Here is a 20,033-nt window from a genome sequence, read left to right as displayed (position 1 = left end):
ATGAAATCTTACATGGAACTGCTCGGTTGAAAAGGCGTGGGGCTCCTGCTTTTCTCTCACACTGTCTCTGCCTGTGAAAATGCTTAAAGCACCTTGGAAGAATACTACAAAAGTATGACAATTACTGATTTAATTGATTCTTCTAGCTCTAAATGAGAAAGTACTTATGCTCTTCTAGATATATAGATGTTCATTCTATTTTAAAAGTATTTCCTGAAAATATTTTCATTCTTCTCCTTTCCTGATATGTAATATCATTCTAAGCAAGATGCTTAGTCTAAGCAAGGTGAGAAAGTCTAAGGACAACCAGGTGCTGCCAAACTTCTGTTGTCCGTAGTCTGCTGTCAGAGAGACGTGGGTATCTGGTTTCCTCTTAGAACACCCTATATTTTGTGATGAAATATCTGGTTTCCTTCAGAGAAGAGGTTGAGCGTTAACTCTTGGAATTTTGCCTGCCCTCGGTTAATTGCACAACCTTGATCAATGCCGACCTGAATCCTCCCTTCCCAGACTTGAGTCCTCCCTTTCCAACATCCCAAGACATTGTTCCTTCAAAGAGAAAAATTAAAAAAAGAAAAAAATATATATATATGTAGGCCACAAGGAAGCTGATAGGGGCTCTGGTCACACCTAGGAGCTGTCTCAAGCCTGGCTGGGGCAGAGTCAGGGCTGGGCTCCTGGGTGTCCCAAAGCTCTGTATTTACCCAGAGACAAGAAAAGGACTTTTCAAGTTTAATTGAAAACAGGATGACCCTGCTAGACCTCTCATTGACATTGCTAAAAATAAAGTAGGGAAGTAGCCTGGTCTCTTCATGGTTTAATCCCATTAAATGTAGAAGGGGTGGGGACTGGAGCTAGTAAAAGACATGATTTGTCTCAGATGGCTGTCTGGGGTTGTATTTTTCTCCTCTGTGCTATGCAGTCCCAGATTTTAAAGTTCTGATACAATCAGCTCTCGGTTGTTGATGCCGTGGGAAGGGAGCAAAGGGACAGACAATCCTGCCACTGTGGCCCTGCAGGGCTGTCACCCACTCACTCTGCGGGCCACTGGGACTCGTCACCTTGGCTCTCTGCTCACTGCTCTTGTACCACCCCTGGCATAGGCCTGGCTTTGTAAATAACCCACTAATTCCCATCTGATCTGAGTGTCATGAAAGAGTCATCTGTGAGCCTCTTAAAGAAGACCCCACTTCCTCCTCAAACCCACAACATACTCAGACGTGGTGCCTCCCACCCCATTCCAGAAGCCCTGCTTGCACATATGTTCACATTGGGGACTTCGGACTCTGTTCATTTTGTGGGGGAAATAGTGGGAGTTGTTTGTTGTATTAACTGATTCGCATTTCTCTGTGCCAACCCCACTCCTTTAGCCTAATGCTGAATAGCAAGACTCTGGAAGACTTCCCATTGAGTGTGAGAGCTTCACATACATTCATGTGTTTGCTTGAGCTTTCATTCATTTCTTCAAGGGTGTTAAGGGAATAACCCCTAGATTATTACACAGTTGATTTTGCATCAGAATCCCAAGAAGAAGAAGTTCGTGGGCCACAACCTTAGAGGCTGAAAGTTCCAAAGAATGCTCCAGACCAATGGGTTTTACTTGCCACCAGGGGACCCAGAGGTAGCCTAGGCAAGGGCTTTCGTAACAGCTATCAAGGCATTACTGGGATGACTATACCCATCTAAATGGGGATCATTGAAAAATAAGGTGTTTTTGGTGCCCCATATGAGACCTCCCAAGTCCTGTGGTAGAAGATTGTGAGACATGAAATAAGAGAGAGTGGCCAGGCACAGTGGCTCACGCCTGTATTTCCAGCACTTTGGGAGACTGAGGCAGGAAGCCCAGGAGTTCGAGACCAGCTTGGGCAACATAGAGAAACCCCATCTCTACAAATATTTTTTAAAAAATTAACTGGGCGTGGTGGTGCATGCCTTTGGTCCCAGCAACTCAGGAGGCTGGGACAGGAAGATTGTCTGAGACCAGGAGGTCAAGGCTGCAGTGAGCCATGATAGCATCACTGCACTCCAGCTTGGGCAACAGAATGAGACCTTGTCTTGATAAATAAATAAATAAATAAATAAAAATAGAGCGCATATCAGTCTTGTTGACAATTCTATCTCCACTGCTTAGCTCATAGTAGACAATACATAATTATTAAATAATTTACAAATGACTAGTTTTCTTTTTTTAAAATTTTACTTTAGGTTCTTGGATACATGTGCAGAACGTGTTGGTTTGTTACAAAGGTATACATGTGCCATGGTGGTTTGCCGCACCTATCAACCCATCATCTAGGTTTTAAGCCCTGCATGCATTAGATATTTGTCCTAATGCTCTCCCTCCCCTTGACCCCCACCCCACAACTGGCCCCAGTGTGTGGTGTTCCCTCCCTGTATCCATGTGTTCTCATTGTTCAGCTCCCACTTATGAGTGAGAATATGTGGTGTTTGGTTTTCTGTTCCTGTGTTAGTTTGCTGAGGATGATGGCTTCCAGCTTCATCCATGTCCCTGCAAAGGACATGATCTCATTCCTTTTTATAGCTGCATAGTATTCGATGGTGTATATGTGCCATATTTTCTTTATCCAGCCTATCATTGATGGGAATTTTGGTTGATTACATATCTTTGCTATTGTAAATAGTACTGCAATAAACATACATGTGCATGTGTCTTTATAGTAGAATGATTTATATTCCTTTGGGTATATACCCAGTAATGGAATTGCTGCGTCAAATGGTATGTCTGGTTCTAGATCCTTGAGGAATCGCCACACTGTCTTCCACAATGGTCGAACTAATTTATGTTCCCACCAACAGTGTAAAAGCATTCCTATTTCTCCACAGCCTCACCAGCATCTATTGTTTCTTGACTTTTTAATAATCACCATTGTGACTGGCATGAGATGGTATCTCATTGTGGTTTTGATTTGCATTTCTCTAATGATCATATGCTTTTTCATATGTTTGTAGGCTGCATAAATGTCTTCTTTTGAGAAGTGTCTGTTCATATCCTTTGCCCACTTTTTGATGGGTTTTTTTTTTCTTGCAAAGTTGTTTAAGTTCCTTGTAGATTCTGGATATTAGACCTTTGTCAGATGGGTAGATTGAAAAAAATTTTCTCCCATTCTGTAGATTGCCTGTTCACTCTGATGATAGTTTCTTTTGCTGTGCAGAAGCTCTTTGGTTTAATTAGGTCCCATTTGTCAATTTTGGCTTTTTTTGCTTTTGGCGTTTTCATCATGAAGTCTTTGCCCATGCCTGTGTCCTGAATGGTATTGCCTAGGTTTTCTTCTAGGGTTTTTATAGTTTTGGGTTTTGCATTTAAGTCTTTAATCTGTCTTGAGTTAATTTTTGTATAGGATGTAAGGAAGGGGTGCAGTTTCAGTTTGCTGCATATAGCTAGCCAGTTTTCCAGCACCATTTATTAAATAGGGAATCCTTTCCCCATTACTTGTTTTGTGAGGTTTGTCAAAGATCAGATGGTTGTAGATGTGTGGTGTTATTTCTGAGGTCTCTGTTCTCTTCCATTTGTCTATATGTCTGTTTTGGTACCAGTACCATGCTCTTTTGGTTACTGTAGCCTTGTAATATTGTTTGAAGTCAGGTAATGTGATGCCTCCAGCTTTGTTCTTTTTGCTTAGGACTGTCTTGGCTATACAGGCTCTTCTTTGGTTCCATATGAAATTAAATTTTTTTTCTGGTTCTGTGAAGAATGTCAATGGTAGTTTGATGGGAATAACATTGAATCTTTAAATTACTTTGGGCAGTATGGCCATTTTCACGATATTGATTCTTCCTATCTGTGAGGATGGAGTGTTTCTCCATTTGTTTATGTTCTCTCTTATTTACTTGAGCAGTGGTCTGTAATTCTCCTTGAAGAGATCTTTCACCTCCCTTGTTAGCTGTGTTCCTAGGTATTTTATTCTCTTTGTAGCAATTGTGAATGGGAGTTCATTTATTATTTGGATCTCTGCTTGTCTGTTGTTGGTATATAGAAATGCTTGTGATTTTTCCACATTGATTTTGTATCCTGAGACTTTGTAAAGTTGCTTATCAGCTTAAGGAGTTTGGGGGCTGAGATGATGGGGTTTTCTAAATATAGAATCATGTCATCTGCAGACAGAGAAAATTTGACTTCCTCTCTTCTTATTTGAATACACTTTATTTCTTTCTCTTGCCTGATTGCCCTGGCCAGAACTTCCAACTATGTTGAATAGGAATGGTGAGACAAGGCATACTTGTTTTGTGCCAGTTTTCAAAGGGAATGCCTCCAGCTTTTGCCCATTCAGCATGATATTGGCTGTGGGTATGTCATAAATAGCTCTTATTATTTTAAGATATGTTCCATCAATACGTAGTTTATTGGGAGTTTTTAACATGAAGGCCTTTATCAAAGGCCTTTTCTGATCTGTTGAGATGATCGTGTGTTTTTTGTCATTTATATGTTTCTGTTTATATGATGGATTATGTTTATTGATTTGCATATGTTGAACTAGCCTTCATCCCAGGGATGAAGCCAACTTGATCATGGTGGATAAGCTTTTTGATGTGCTGCTGGATTTGGCTTGTCAGTATTTTATTGAGGATTTTTCCATCGATGTTCTTCAAGGATGTTGGCCTGAAGTTTTCTTTTTTTGTTGTGTCTCTGCCAGGTATTGGTATCAAAATGATACTAGCCTCATAAAATGAGTTAGGGAGGAGTCCTTCCTTTTCAATTGTTTGGGATAGTTTCAGAAGGAATCGTACCAGCTCCCCTTTGTATCTCTGGTAGAATTCGGCTATGAATCCATCTGGTCCTAGGCTTTTTTTGGTTGGTAGGCTGTTAATTACTGCCTCAATTTCAGAACTTGTTATTGGTCTATTCAGGGATTTAACTTCTTTCTGGTTTAGTCTTGGGAGGGTGTATGTGTCCAGGAATTTGTACATTTCTTCTAGATTTTCCCGTTTATTTCCATAGAGATGTTTATAGTATTCTCTGATGGTAGTTTATATTTCTGTGGTGTCAGTGGTTATATACCCTTTATCATTTTTTTATTGTGTCTATTTGATTATTCTCTCTTTTCTTCTTTATTAGTTTAGCTAGTGGTCTATTTTGTTAATTTTTTCAAAAAAACAGCTCCTGGATTCATTGATTTTTGAAGGGTTTTTTGTGTCTCTGTTTCCTTCAGTTCTGCTCTAATCTTAGTTATTTCTTGTCTTCTGCTAGCTTTTGGATTTGTTTGCTCTTGCTTCCCTAGCTCTTTTAATTGTGATGTTAGAGTGGCAATTTGAGATCCTTCTAGCTTTCTGATGTGGGCATTTAGTGCTATAAATTTCCCTCTTAACACTGCTTTAGCTGTCTCCCAGAGATTCTGGTATGTTGCAAATGACTAGTTTTCAATTTTCTGAACACCACTGACTGCAAATAAGGAAGAGAAGAGAGGTAAATTTGGGAAATGAATGTGAATAGGAAAATCAAATTTAATGTCACTTCCATCTTTTGTTGCTCATTGGAGAAATACAGATCCCTAAACACTGAGGCCTCAGTGGTCTTTCCCTGCTTGCTCTAGAGCCACATTGTGTACTGAACGCCCCCACACTCTGTTGACCTCCTTGCCACGCTCCCACTCTGGGCTTCCACATGGTGTTTCGCTCACCCCTGATTTATTTAAGCCCTATGCTTTCTTCACATCTTTGTGCAATCATCAGTCCTCAGAGAAGCCTACCCTAACCCTCCTGGCAAAACCTAACTCTCCCACTATATCATCACAGAAGCCATGCACTCTTCTTTCTAGCACTTTTCTCAACAACGGTTTTACATGTATTTATTTTACTAATGTCTGCCTTATTTCACAGCAAAAACCATGAGGGAAAGGATTAGGTCAATGTCAATACCTGGTACACAGTAGTTGCTTATACATATTTGATGAATGACTGAGTGAGTGGATGAATGAAGAGGCAGTCACCTAAGATCAGGGATTTCCATGACCTGGAGTCTATGGATCAGCTTCTAAATACCCAAACCTCTGAGATCGTCTGCAATGGTGGGTGGGTTTGCATGGTTTCTAAGGGAAAAGCTCAAATCTTTTGACAGATTAAAAATCTTTAAGGGGTTTCGCATGAATATGTTTAATTATGTGAAGAGAAAGAGGAGAAAAAGAAAAGAGGAAACTGGACAAAAACATATAAAAGGATAAAGGGGAACTTTATAAATTGGAGCAGTGCAGAAGAAAGGTGAGAGAGGGGAAAGAATGAGAGGGCAACTGAAGGACAGTTATTCCTGAATAAATTCTTTAAACTAAGTGAGGTTGACTGTATTCAAGACCCCATGTTAGGTACTATCAGGGATTCAAAAAATTGCCAGATGTGACTGCTACCCTCACATCTAAAAGGAGAGCATCTTGGGTGTTAATTCAAGGTAAATGGAAGGAAGTGATACAAGAGAGGTTGGGATGGAGCCCTTTGCTAGTACAGAGGGAGGGAGATTGCACATAGCAATAGAAGAAGGGAAGATGATGGAAGGCTTCCTGGAGGAGGGTAACATTTCGATCTGCTCTTAACACATGGGTAAGAGTCCGAGGAGGAGGGGAGATGGGGTAGGTGAGCACTCAGGTGAGAGAAGAATATAAAAAAAGCTGCTGGTCCAGGACACCAAGGAGTGTATCATATTGTCAGACTCTTGACAACAGCCTTTGTGGAGCATCTGAGCTGGAAGACACCTCCTATGGTCAGTCACAGGCACAAAGCCAGTGGCATCTAGAAGGACCACGTGAGACAAACTTACTGAGGCCAGAACAGACTTGGAGAAGGAACAATCCAGCCCCAAAGAAGATTGATAATGAATAAATACACAGCCCCCTTAAAACTTCTGGCAAAAATAAACTTATCCCTTGTCCATAAGTGCTCTTCCCCGCAACACCTCTGCAACTCCTGAAACAGCTCCACGTGCTCTCCTTTAAAGAGGTTGTGCTAATGGGATCTGCAGGGACACCAGTTTCTAGATGTTGTGTTATTGTTGTCCTAAGATTCCTGGGCTTATGAATTCACCAGATATTTAGATCATATGAGCTTGAAATGTATGTGAGGGGTGTGCATGTTTTCATAGTTGGTGCCAATTCCATTTTGACTAGGTCAAGATTTACGAAAAGCTTCCACTGTGGGAGCAAAGCAAGCCGGGGAGAGGTTGCTAGACCTCAAGACACCTGCTGTCTACTGTTACTAAATATTCACCTGGGCCTGTTAAATCTCAGGGCCTCTCTTCTCCCATTTGCAAAAACAGCTCCATCTCTCTGGCCTTTCCTAGCTCCCCCAAGAACTTAGGTATCCCCGGCAGTGAGGCACATGGCACTACAGCCCCAGCACAGTTGGTGGAGTAGACCTAGGCTGGGATGACAGCAGGCAGGAGACCATGATGAGGAGGGCAGACGATGGCTCCCCTCTTGTCTCCAGAGCACACTTCAGTGAGCATTTCTTGGGAATGAAATGGCTCAGCTTACCCCAGGGACACCCATAATCCTAGACAGCGCCCTAACTCTGCGCTTTACCTCCCAGACCAAGTCGCTGCAGAGTCAGCTATGGAGTTCAGTAAGCACGTTGGGTGGGTTTGAGACAGACTCAGGGAGCCTGTCCAGAGGCATCCCTGAGGGACGGGATCAGCCTAAAGGCCAGCACACTGGGTGAGTCTGTTTTCATTCTTATTTTGAGTGAGATTAGAGTACTTACCCTACTTTATCCAGAACATATTAGGAACTTCTGGCAGGGTTGGTTCTGAGCAAGACTGTAAAGCAGCTCAGTTGAACCTTCAGTGTCTTTTTCTGCTCTTACCTTTCCCATTTGGAGGCGACTCCCCTCAGCTGCTTTCCTTTCTCTGTCCTCTCCACCTGCCTTGCTGCCCCTACAGCTCCAGAACTTTCTGAAATTTTCTGCCTACTCCCTGGCAAAATCTATTTTTTCTAAAACTTATCCCCAGGGCCAAGATGCCCAAAGTGACTCTGATTAGCAAAGTCATGATCTGGGGATAAAAACAATGACTTTTCATTCCTCTTCCCAAATAAAAACTACCTTTCACCACAGAGGCCTTTGGGCCCTTACTGAGTCCCATGTGGAGGTCACAGGCAGTGGGGTGATAGTTTCAGTAGTGCTTACAAAACTCCAGAATCCTCTTTCACCCGTCAGATCTCATAGCTGTACCCAGTTTAGCTCAAGCCTGAAGATGCATAATAATTCAGAGCTCTGATGGCAGGTGGTTTCCATCTCAGGACTACCTGGCAGCTTGCTGAGAAGGAACGTGAGACCATTGTCACACACAGGGAGAAAAGCCCTGGAATGGACTGGAAGTCTGCCTGGGGGAACATGTGGCACGCACTTACAGAGTATCACATGTCTGTCATCCTTGAGGGGTCATTGTGGACTCTCGAGGGTCCATGATAGGCATCCACTTGCCTCTTTAGCCTGAGGAATGTCATCTGCAGCCTTGCTCCTCAAAGTGGGGACCTTGCTTCTCAAAGCAGGGTCTTCAGAACAGCAGCATCAGCATCACACCGGAGCTCATTAAAAATACAGACTCTCAGCCCCACCCCTTCCCCCCACACTACCCAATCAGATTCTGCATTTTAACAAGATTCCCAGGGGATTTGTATGCACATGAACAATGGAGACGGCTAGGAGAGGTGGCGCATGTCTGTAATCCCAGCACTTTGGGAGGCCGAGGTAGGAGAAGCTTGAGCCCAAGAGTTCGAGACCAGCTTGGGCAACATAATGAGACCTTGTCTGTACAAAAAAAAAAAAAAAAAAGCCCTTTGTGGTGGGGAGTACCTCTAGTCCCAGCTGCTCAGGAGGCTGAGGTGGGAAGATTGCTTGAGCCTGTGAAATGGAGCCTGCAGTGAGCCGTAAGCATGCCACTACACTCCAGCCTGGGTGACAGAATGAGACCCTGTCTCAAAAAACAAACAAAAAACGTTGGAGACACAGGGGTCTACTGGGTCTTCCTGCTGGTTGTCCCTCCTGAAGGTCCTCACTGGAGGAGAACAAGCTTTGTGGGCCCGGCTGCTTCTACCTGTGCCTCCACATCTTATACCAATCAATAGGAGTAGGACTAGGTCCAATGCGGATGGGGATATTCCCTTCAACCCGCATTTGGGAGGTTTAATGATAGGCCTATTGTGTGCCATACCATTTTTCTGTCTTACCACCATGCTGCTTCTGTCCCCAGGCAATCTATAAGATGGTTTCCTCCGTAATGAAAATGCCTGAAGATGAGTCAACCCCAGAGAAAAGAACAGAAAAGATCTTCCGCCAGATGGACACCAATAGAGATGGTAGGAGGCGGGGGCTACACTGCTTTGCTCAGATGGGGGCTGCTGGAAGGACTGGAGAGTCCAGACTGGGAAGTGCCACTCGAGGCCCTTCATGTGAGCGGCTCATCCTCCAAGCCTCCCGGGTGGGTAGGAGGGGAGAGGACCGGGTGGCCACAGGAGAGCTGAGCCCAGAATTGGGGAAAATGCCTTATTTCTAGTTTTTTCTATCCTCCTTGTAGGTCAACTTCTACCTCCAAGAAAACAGAAGGGATCTTGTGGGGCAAGAATGACAGGAACCAAGAAACCATTGTTAGCACAGACCCATCCTCGGGACAAGCCTAGGCTACAGCAGGCTGGGTCCCTACAGTCCAGTTCATCAATATGGGGAGAGGGTTGTTATTCTGTGATTCCACCCAGATGCCAACAGCTTTCACTCCAGCCTGCCAAAGGGGTTTTGTTGGGGTCTCCTGTGCATGCACTGAGATGATGTGTTTCCCAGAGACAGTGGGCTCCCACAGTCATTGAGGTGCCTGGGGTAGTGGTGAGGGAGTAAGGTGCCCAGCAGGTTCCCAGCCTGATGGTGCCACTCACAATTCAAACCCAACAAAGTGAAAAAGAAGGTTGCATTTCCAACTTAAGAACAGAAAGATTTTAGATCTTAAATTGCCAGATAGAATACAGAAGGCCCAATTATCCTGGAATTTCAGATAAACAGCAAACAATTGTTAGGATTAGTACACCAAACTAAAAAAGTCATTTGCTGTTTATCTGAAATTCAAAGTTAACGGGGCATCCTGTATTTAATTCGCCAGATCTGGCAACCCTATTTAAATGTTATACTTGAGTTTAAAGAGCTCAGCTCAGGGCCCGGCTCTGTAGCTCTTGCTGTTATTATCAGCTCACCCGATCTGTTCAGAGGCCCTGGCAATTCTTATCAACCATGTTCACAGGCACTTGGGTCCCCCACCTGGCGCTGATCTATAGAACAACAGAAGGCTTCGCGGTACAGAGAACCTCTGTCTCCTTTTATCCCCCGCCCAGGTACAGCTGCCTGAGAATCTGGGTTTGTGTGGTACGGGCCAATCTGCTTGCTTTGTTTCCTCCACAAAGGTGCCATTCCATTTGGAAACATCCTATGTCCCCTTATTTGCTTTGATTCACAATGAATAGTTGTGACTAAACAAGCACAGGATTATTTTAATAGTTAATTAACTTGCTAATGTTAAACTGCAGGTTTTACTGGTACTCAAGGGAGCACAATGGGTTTGTGCTGTGCTCTAGGTCCAGACAGCTCTTTAGGATAGGGCTGAAGGATGGGGGAAGATCAGATGTCACAGGATAAAGCCCTAAAGCCCTAACTGTGTGTTGATCATAGGCAATGAATTAGGGTCTTTCCACTGGGACTCTGCTGCTATGGGATTGCAGAGCCCGGATTGAGTTAGCATTCTCAGAGCACAACTCACTGCTAAACACTTGTGCCTTTCTAAGGGAAAAACTCATGTTTAAAATTAAATTAAATTTTCAAAGGTTAGGGTTGGGGGAGGGGGGTGGGAGCTGTAGAAGGAAGGAGGAAGAGGGGCTGTAAGTTCACAGCTGTCAGAGGAATCTTAGACCAACCAGGAGACTGGGTGCTTCAGCTCAGTGCTTGGCTGCTGGACCCCAGGATTGAGGCCACCTGCACCCCTCCCTGCCGAGAGCAGAGCAGTCCTCACCTAGAGTCACCTACCCTTAGATTTAGCTTGCCTGATGCTCTTGGAATCTAACTTCTGGCCTCCGATTTGAAGAGAAAAATCTGGGCCTATAGGCAAGTTCTCCTAGCAGCCAACTCTGAATCATGCAGACAGTTAACTGAAGAAAGCCAGACGTCATGCCGAGCTCCAGGTCTGCCCCTGCTACCTCCAGCTGGTGCCTCCCAGAGCTGACCTCTGAGAGATTGCAAAGTGTTCGGAGACCACACCTGTCTCCCTTCCCTCATGCCTTGCCAAGCTGGAGGAAGTCATCACCATTGTAACTACTATGTGGGCAGGGCAGGGCTCATAAAAAATGGCCAGAACACAAAGCTTGGAGGGGATCAGCTCTACAAATTAAAAATAAATTAATAAATACATCCCTATCGTTTTCCTTCATGGAGATAAAGTGGGTTTCATTAAACAAGAACTAGGTTCTGGCGGGGAGGGAGTTGTGGCTGAGGAGAAGATATGTTTGTTAGTGTTTCTGTTGGGGGAGGCCCCCTCCTGTCGAGTTTGGAGTAAGTTGAGAAATAAAAGAGGACAGAGGTCAAAAGATAGAGAGACACTGGAGGCTATGGCTTAGTGTGAGAGTCCAAGGGCGTGCTGAAAAACCCACAGGCGTGCAGAGCCGGGCAGGCCGGATGCTGCCCTTGGAGGAGCAGATGGAAATAAATCCTCTCTGGGGCACCTCCTTTCAAGAGAAAAAGGGAAGGCAAAGCTGGGCGAAGATGCCCGGCAATTCCTCCCAAATTTACCAATCGAGCGTGTCACTTCACTCCCAGTGGTGGGGTAGACAAAGAGGAAGGGTCCTTCTGGAAGCACCAGGAATGGGGAAAGCGTTGCAGTCCCCCAACTCCTACCCTACCCCCTCCCCTCCTCTCCACAAGTGACAGAAGGGCCTTCCTGGAAGAGAATTCTGTACGTGCTCCAGCGTAAGCAGAAAGGAAAGGTCACCAGGGTCGGAGTGGGAGCCCAGGCTGCTGAGCCTCCCTCCTCCAGCACATCAGGGTAGCAGGAGAGCACCCTAACTGAGAGGCAGAAACCCATGGGTTACCCTCTGCCTTGAACATACCCTGCTCTTCCCCTGACCTCAGATGGAGGCACAGCTGTCTTCCCGTGGTATATGAACACTTATGTCCATGGCTTCTTCCCCAAGATAGGATGGGCTCTTGCAGCAAACCTAAGAACACAGAGTGGCCTGAAGAACACAAAGTGGCTCAGAAGGCTCCAGGGAACATTATGGGAACCAACTGGGTGCTGCCAGGGCCCAGCTCGTCCTCATAAAGGCAGGAGGGCCACTTATTTTACAAATGCTGAGTGAGCCTCTCCAGGGTGCCTGGAGCCAGGAGGTCAGGGACCGAGTCAGCATCATCCACCACCCTCTCCCCAGTCCAGGGCCCAGGGCCGGGCACACAGTGGGCTCTCAGGCAGCGGTGTTTGATTGCCACATGTACTGTCCTAAGTGCTGGCAATGCCATGTTGAACGAGGCAGCAGTGTTCCTGGAGATTCCGCTGGGCTCTTCCCCGGGACAGGTGAGTGCTGTGTGTCACAGTGGCAGTGAGGCTGCAGGCAGATGAATCGACACTGCCCAGCACGCAGTAGTGGGAAGGGTGTAAGCTCATGCAGCTGCCACCAGCCACCACTCACCCATCCTCTTGCTTCCTAGGAAAACTCTCCCTGGAAGAGTTCATCCGAGGAGCCAAAAGCGACCCGTCCATTGTGCGCCTCCTGCAGTGTGACCCGAGCAGTGCCGGCCAGTTCTGAGCCCTGCGCCCACCAATCGAATTGTAGAGCTGCTTGTGTTCCCTTTTGATTCTTCTTTTTAACAATTTTTTTTTTTTTTTTGCCAAACAATATCAATGGTGATGCCGTCCCCTGTGCGGTCTGATGCACCTTCCTCTGTGACGCCTTCAGCTTCTTTTGTCGTGGATGCTTCGTGGGAATGCCCAGAGCCCCAGTGTGCTTGTGGAGAGCATGGACAGACTTCGTGGTGTTCATTGTTTGATGATTTTTAATCGTTACTATTTTTTTTTTATTCTAATGTCTCTGTTCTAAAACCTAAGACTCGGGGGTGGGGGCAAAAGAAGGGAAACCCATCCAGTCCTGTGATTCTATTGCAAGCTTCAAGGGGCTTTTGTTTGAAAGACAAAACTCCCCACCTGGGTCTGTTGTCACACATTCCGTAGGGGTGATGGATGGCACCAGATGCTGAATTCCCCAAGAACAAGTTACCCTCTGGGGTGAGGCTATTCCAGCGAGCTGGGACATTTCCCCATGGGGGCCCACTCCCCCCTCTTCCCCAGCAGGCTGTAGTTTCTAAGCTGTGAACATTTCAAGGTAAATTAATAGAGGAGAGGAAAAAGATGGCTCAGCTATTTTTTCACAGGTTTACACTAGTTGAGCTAATATGCGTGTCTTTGGAAATTAAACACAAATGGTAACATATTCCAAAACCAGACCCATCTTGTTGCCTATTGTGATAAAATAAAAAGATGGCTGTATATAACATATTGGGTAATGCAGACCAAATTAAGTGTTTTGCCTTGTTTAAATGAAATGCATGTTTAGTGAGCACTAATACAATCTTATTCCAGAAGACTGTTTTTAGTAGCTTATTGTGAAGTAAGACAACTATAATGAATGTCTGTCTTGTTTTGAAGTCATATCTCTTTGCACAAATGTACCAATCGACAAGTATATTTTATATATTCCATAAAAATACAAAGTAACCCTGACTAGGGCCCAACTTTAATTTTGAATGCATTTCCAGAGTGGCCATGCCTAGAGGGCAGACGCAGAGCAGGTGGTAGTGGGACAGGACAATTGGAGCACAGGAATATTAACATGTATGACAGGGGACCAGTAGGGTGGTTTGCCTCTCAGGCGCAGCAGCCCATTGACAGCATTAGACTGGCGGCATGGTGCTTTTCTGAGCAGATCAATACTCTGCGGACTCGAAAAAAAATCACATACATTCTTGGAACTTCCCAGTGGTTTAATCTATGTGCATGGTTAGGGAGCCAGGTCTGGAATATTCAGTTTCCCTGCCCCTGTTAAAGAATCAGAGGTTGGCCAGTCATCAAATTCATCATAAAGACATGGGCAAGTGTATCTGTGGTTTCCAAGGGCCCCCTATGGAGAATCCAAAAGTATTTTCCATTGCTGTGCTCTTTGAATGCAGACTTCTATTTCCAGAAGTGACAGCACAAGTCTGAGTTGCTGTTTGGTCTGGTGACCTCATACACACTGATTTGAATTGAAAGCTAAGAGTAAAAACTTGCTGGTTACAGGCAAGTCATACTCTTGCAAGTAGTTAGCAAAGGGAGGCCCAAATACTCAAGGTTGTTGATGGGGAATTTGCCCCTAAGAGAAGGCAGAGAGGTCCCTAGTGGGTATATTTGCTGCCAAGCCACTTGCCAAAAACAGGAACCACAGAAAGACAGATATCATGACCAGGAGAAAAATGTGGCTAGACATGCTAACCTCCAGGTTTTTATATATGACTTGGGTCTGCTTTAATTGGTAGCAGAAATCCAAATTTGTATGGTAGACCAAAAAGAACCAAATCCATAGGGTGAAATTTTGAGACCTAGACTCCGTAAAAATAATCCTAGTCTTCCCCCAGGGGTCAGTTCCTCACAGTGGTTCTGTACCAAGACTTGCCAAATTCCTCCATGGCCAAGTGTTAAAATCTGTGTTTGAAAAATAGCGAATTAACCTAAGACACAGAAGGCAGACTGGGTGAGGAGACCTAGCATGCCCTATTGGCAGTGCTCAGGAGCTGCATCCCTCTTTTCCCTGCTCTGAATCGAAGTCCTAGTTCCTTCCTTTGATTCTCCTTTGGTGGGTGGAATCAGTTAATGTTTTGAGAAACCTGCCTGGGCTCTGCCCTTAGTCATGACATCTCGCTGAGCCAGACTCACTCTGTTCCTTGGAACCTAGAGCTGGAGTGAGGAGTAGAGGTCTCCAGCTGTTCCAGAAAGAAAAGCCAGCCGCATGCAGGCTGAGGAACACCGACACTTCCAGAATGTATGGAAATAGTCCCTGTCCTGGCCTGCCACTGACCCTGTCTGTATTTTCTCGGAGGTTGTTTTTCTCCTTCTCCTTCCCAGGAAGGTCTTTGTATGTCGAATCCAGTGCACTGAAGTTTGGCCAAGGGACTCCACAGCACCCAGAAGGCTGCATGCCTCAAGGTTTATGTCACTCCTCTGCTGGGCTGTTCATCGTCATTGCTGTGTTCAGGGACCTTTGGAAATAAAACCTGTTCTGTCCCAAATAAAACCAGCCTGTGATGTTCAAGGGACTGGAATAAAGTGGCTTACGGCCTGAAGGATTCTACAGAGTGCTCAACTGTTCATACATCGTTCAGAGTGGGAGGGGGCTGGGGGTGCTGTCCCATCCCATCAGTATCCCACGGTGGATTTAATACATAATTTATAAATCATAGCCTATGGAGTGGCCCGTATATCAGTTGACTGTGTAGCTCTTGCCTGGCATTAAAGCATGTTTTTGGTTTAACATGATTGGAACATGAGATTTTCATGCCTAAACTGCCCCAGCTGAATCTGTGCCTCACTGAGGCTCTAGCTTCTGATACTGGCCTTCTCCTGGGTATTCTTCCTGCCTAGAGCGACACAAGGAACCAAGGTTTGTGAGTGGGGGATGAGAGAGGCTGCTGACCCCAAAGTTCTGTCTGAAGGCATCCTTGGTCTTCATATGGGCTTCCTTACATCCCTCCCTCCATGGTCTCCACTTTCTTCCCATATCCTCTCCTTCCTCAAACTAGAGTCCAAATGTTAGGTACAATAAAGGGAGAAACTGAGGCAACCTCCCCTTCAATGGGATCTGGGTAAGCTTCAGGAAATAAATAACCTCTTCACCCCTCTCAGCCTGAGAAGATTCAGTGAAAAAGATGACATGAGGCAGAGCCTACATGCTGAAAGCCAGTTCCGATCATGGTGTTGGCTGTTGTTGCTGTCATTGGCCTTGCCTCCAGCACAGGAGGCCGTCAATGGAGAGAAAAGGAGCTGCCATCTTGCTAACTTGAGTTTTAGCTATGGGAGAGCTTCACGGGCCAACTAGACCATGTGTGGGGGCAGAGTTGCCCTCGAGGGAGTCTTCCTACTGCACACAGTTGGCCACTATGGACCAGTGATGGCCCTGACACCATGAGTCCTGAGCATGAATAACACAAGTCTGATCCTGAGAAGGTGGCTAGGCATCTCCAATCTCATCAGGAGCCTGCCTACCAGCAACCTGGGAATTTTCAGCAAATTTCCAAACCCGAGGCTCCTATTTTCAGGACATTGTTCTGCTGCCCCAACCCAACTGAGTCCCCACACATCCTAGTTTGGTACCCACCAGCTGAGGAAGAGTCCAAGTGTTCTCTCAGTCAAGGCAGAAAGGAGAGCACAAGAACTGCCTTTGAAGGAATGGACCTCCTTCTCTTGCCTTGCTTGTCTTTGCCGGAAGTATGCTGAACACTTTCCTGAAATTTTCTGGTTTTTGAGGTGGCCGAAGAAACAGAGAAAAAAACATTGAGTCTTATGTTTTGTAAGTCAGTAGAATATCAGTCAAATCCACCTAGGACAGATTATTGCATAGGGAAAGATGTTCAGGCTGAGGGTATCACCAATGATCTATTCATTTCAAGCAGGGTTCTCTACAGTGAATGCTGACCACATGTCCAGAACTTAGGTCCTGGGCACTTGCTGTACTGGGTGCTAACATAAAAGGCATGGTCCCGGACACCCTTGGGAATGCACACAATGATTATTCTGAGAGCATCCCAGCCTTATTTCATGACTTTTTTTCTAACACTGTTCCAGGAAATGGCTGACATTGTAATAGTTCTTTAAAAGAAATGGTGAAAATGCTTCAAAATGCAGGGGTAGTGGGGCCTTCTAACCCTTATTAAATACTCACTTCTGCTACCAATACATAATCCTCATGAAGACAGACAGGTAAAGACACTGTCTCAAGATGTATTTTTTTTTCCAGTACCAGTATTTAATCACTTTATTGGGTTCCCGTTGAGTGTCCAGTGGCAGCCGAACATAGAACCAAGCACTATATACAATCTTGGAGGTAGGCATGGGGGTGGGGATGGTCGGGGTTATTAGCAAAGAAGTAGGAAACCCAAGCTCACAGCCAATGCCTTGAAAACAATTACAAAGTAGCTTACACCTACATCCCATGGCAGAACAGAAATAAAGTTCTTTCCTCAGTGGTCTGTGAGGGGTGTTTGCTGCCAGGGATCAAGCGGATGATGTTCACCTTGGTGCCTTTTATAATTATCATTATTATTATTATTATTATTATTATTATTATTATTATACTTTAAGTTTTAGGATACATGTGCACAATGTGCAGGTTTGTTACATATGTATACATGTGCCATGTTGGTGTGCTGCACCCATTAACTCGTCATTTAGCATTAGGTATATCTCCTAATGCTGTCCCTCCCCCCTCCCCCCACCCCACAACAGTCCCCGGAGTGTGATGTTCCCCTTCCTGTGTCCATGTGTTCTCATTGTTCAATTCCCACCTATGAGTGAAAACATGTGGTGTTTGGTTTTTTGTCCTTGAGATAGTTTGCTGAGAATGATGGTTTCCAGTTTCATCCATGTCCCTACAAAGGACATGAACTCTTCATTTTTTATGGCTGCTTAGTATTCCATGGTGTATATGTGCCACATTTTCTTAATCCAGTCTATCGTTGTTGGACATTTGGGTTTGTTCCAAGTCTTTGCTATTGTGAATAGTGCCACAATAAACATACGTGTGCATGTGTCTTTATAGCAGCATGATTTATAGTCCATTGGGTATATATCCGGTAATGGGATGGCTGGGTCAAATGGTATTTCTAGTTCTAGATCCCGGAGGAATCGCCACACTGACTTCCACAAGGGTTGAACTAGTTTACAGTCCCACCAACAGTGTAAAAGTGTTCCTATTTCTCCACATCCTCTCCAGCACCTGTTGTTTCCTGACTTTTTAATGATTGCCATTCTAACTGGTGTGAGATGGTATCTCATTGTGGTTTTGATTTGCATTTCTCTGATGGCCAGTGATGATGAGCATTTTTTCATGTGTTTTTTGGCTGCATAAATGTCTTCTTTTGAGAAGTGTCTGTTCATATCCTTTGCCCACTTTTTGATGGGGTTGTTTGATTTTTTCTTGTAAATTTGTTGGAGTTCATTGTAGATTCTGGATATTAGCCCTTTGTGAGATGAGTAGGTTGCGAAAATTTTCTCCCATTCTGTAGGTTGCCTGTTCACTCTGATGGTAGTTTCTTTTGCTGTGCAGAAGCTCTTTAGTTTAATGAGATCCCATTTGTCAATTTTGGCTTTTGTTGCCATTGCTTTTGGTGTTTTAGACATGAAGTCCTTGCCCATGCCTATGTCCTGAATGGTATTGCCTAGGTTTTCTTCTAGAGTTTTTATGGTTTTAGGTCTAACATGTAAGTCTTTAATCCATCTTGAATTGATTTTTGCATAAGGTGTAAGGAAGGGATCCAGTTTCAGCTTTCTACATATGGCCAGCCAGTTTTCCCAGCATCATTTATTAAATAGGGAATCCTTTCCCCATTGCTTGTTTTTGTCAGGTTTGTCAAAGATCAGATGGTTGTAGATATGTGGCATTATTTCTGAGGGCTCTGTTCTGTTCCATTGATCTATATCTCTGTTTTGGTACCAGTACCTTGCCATTTTGGTTACTGTAGCCTTGTAGTATAGTTTGAAGTCAGGTAGCGTGATGCCTCCAGCTTTGTTCTTTTGGCTTAGGACTGACTTGGTGATGCGGGCTCTTTTTTGGTTCCATATGAACTTTAAAGTAGTTTTTTCCTATGAAGAAAGTCATTTGTAGCTTGATGGGGATGGTGTTGAATCTATAAATTACCTTGGGCAGTATGGCCATTTTCACGATATTGATCCTTCCTACCCATGAGCATGGAATGTTCTTCCATTTGTTTGTATCCTCTTTTTTTTCATTGAGCAGTGGTTTGTAGTTCTCCTTGAAGAGGTCCTTCACGTCCCTTGTAAGTTGGATTCCTAGGTATTTTATTCTCTTTGAAGCAATTGTGAATGGGAGTTCACTCATGATTTGGCTCTCTGTTTGTCTGTTATTGGTGTATAAGAATGCTTGTGATTTTTGTACATTGATTTTGTATCCTGAGACTTTGCTGAAGTTGCTTATCAGCTTAAGGAGATTTTGGGCTGAGATGATGGGGTTTTCTAGATATACAATCATGTCATCTGCAAACAGGGAAAATTTGACTTCCTCTTTTCCTAATTGAATACCCTTTATTTCTTTCTCCTGCCTGAATGCCCTGGCCAGAACTTCCAACACTATGTTGAATAGGAGTGGTGAGAGAGGGCATCCTTGTCTTGCACCAGTTTTCAAAGGGAATGCTTCCAGTTTTTGCCCATTCAGTATGATATTGGCTGTGGGTTTGTCACAGATAGCTCTTATTATTTTGAGATACGTCCCATCAATACCTAACTTATTGAGAGTTTTTAGCATGAAGGGTTGTTGAATTTTGTCAAAGGCCTTTTCTGCATCTATTGAGATAATCATGTGGTTTTTGTCCTTGGTTCTGTTTATATGCTGGATTACATTTATTGATTTGCATATGTTGAACCAGCCTTGCATCCCAGGGATGAAGCCCACTTGATCATGGTGGATAAGCTTTTTGATGCGCTGCTGGATTCGATTTGCCAGTATTTTATTGAGGATTTTTGCATCAATGCTCATCAAGGATATTGGTCTAAAATTTTCTTTTTTGGTTGTGTCTCTGCCAGGCTTTCGTATCAGGATGATGCTGGCCTCATAAAATGAGTTAGGGAGGATTCCCTCTTTTTCTATTGATTGGAATAGTTTCAGAAGGAATGGTAGCAGCTCCTCCTTGTACCTCTGGTAGAATTCGGCTGTGAATCCATCTGGTCCTGGACTGTTTTTGGTTGGTAAGCTATTGATTACTGCCTCAATTTCAGAGCCTGTTATTGGTCTATTCAGAGATTCAACTTC

General features: G+C 44.4%; 1 protein-coding gene across 1 annotated transcript in view; it reads left to right on the top strand.

Annotated features, from left to right (window-relative positions):
• The window catches only part of NCALD (neurocalcin delta), a gene marked incomplete at its 5' end in the record, with an annotated part of 333,310 nt that extends 317,968 nt beyond the window's left edge, over positions 1-15,342 (top strand). Inside the window, 2 exon segments of the mRNA NM_001132260.1 lie at positions 9,191-9,296; positions 12,673-15,342. Of these exon segments, the coding sequence (NP_001125732.1) occupies positions 9,191-9,296; positions 12,673-12,770 (204 nt within the window). The 3' untranslated portion in view covers positions 12,771-15,342.
• Between the last annotated feature and the right edge of the window lie 4,691 nt (positions 15,343-20,033).

The sequence above is a fragment of the Pongo abelii genome, chromosome 7 (assembly GCF_028885655.2).
Source record: "Pongo abelii isolate AG06213 chromosome 7, NHGRI_mPonAbe1-v2.0_pri, whole genome shotgun sequence".
NCBI lineage: Eukaryota > Metazoa > Chordata > Mammalia > Primates > Hominidae > Pongo > Pongo abelii.
Note: the sequence above shows the minus strand (reverse complement) of the source record. Positions and strands in the feature narration are given on the sequence as shown.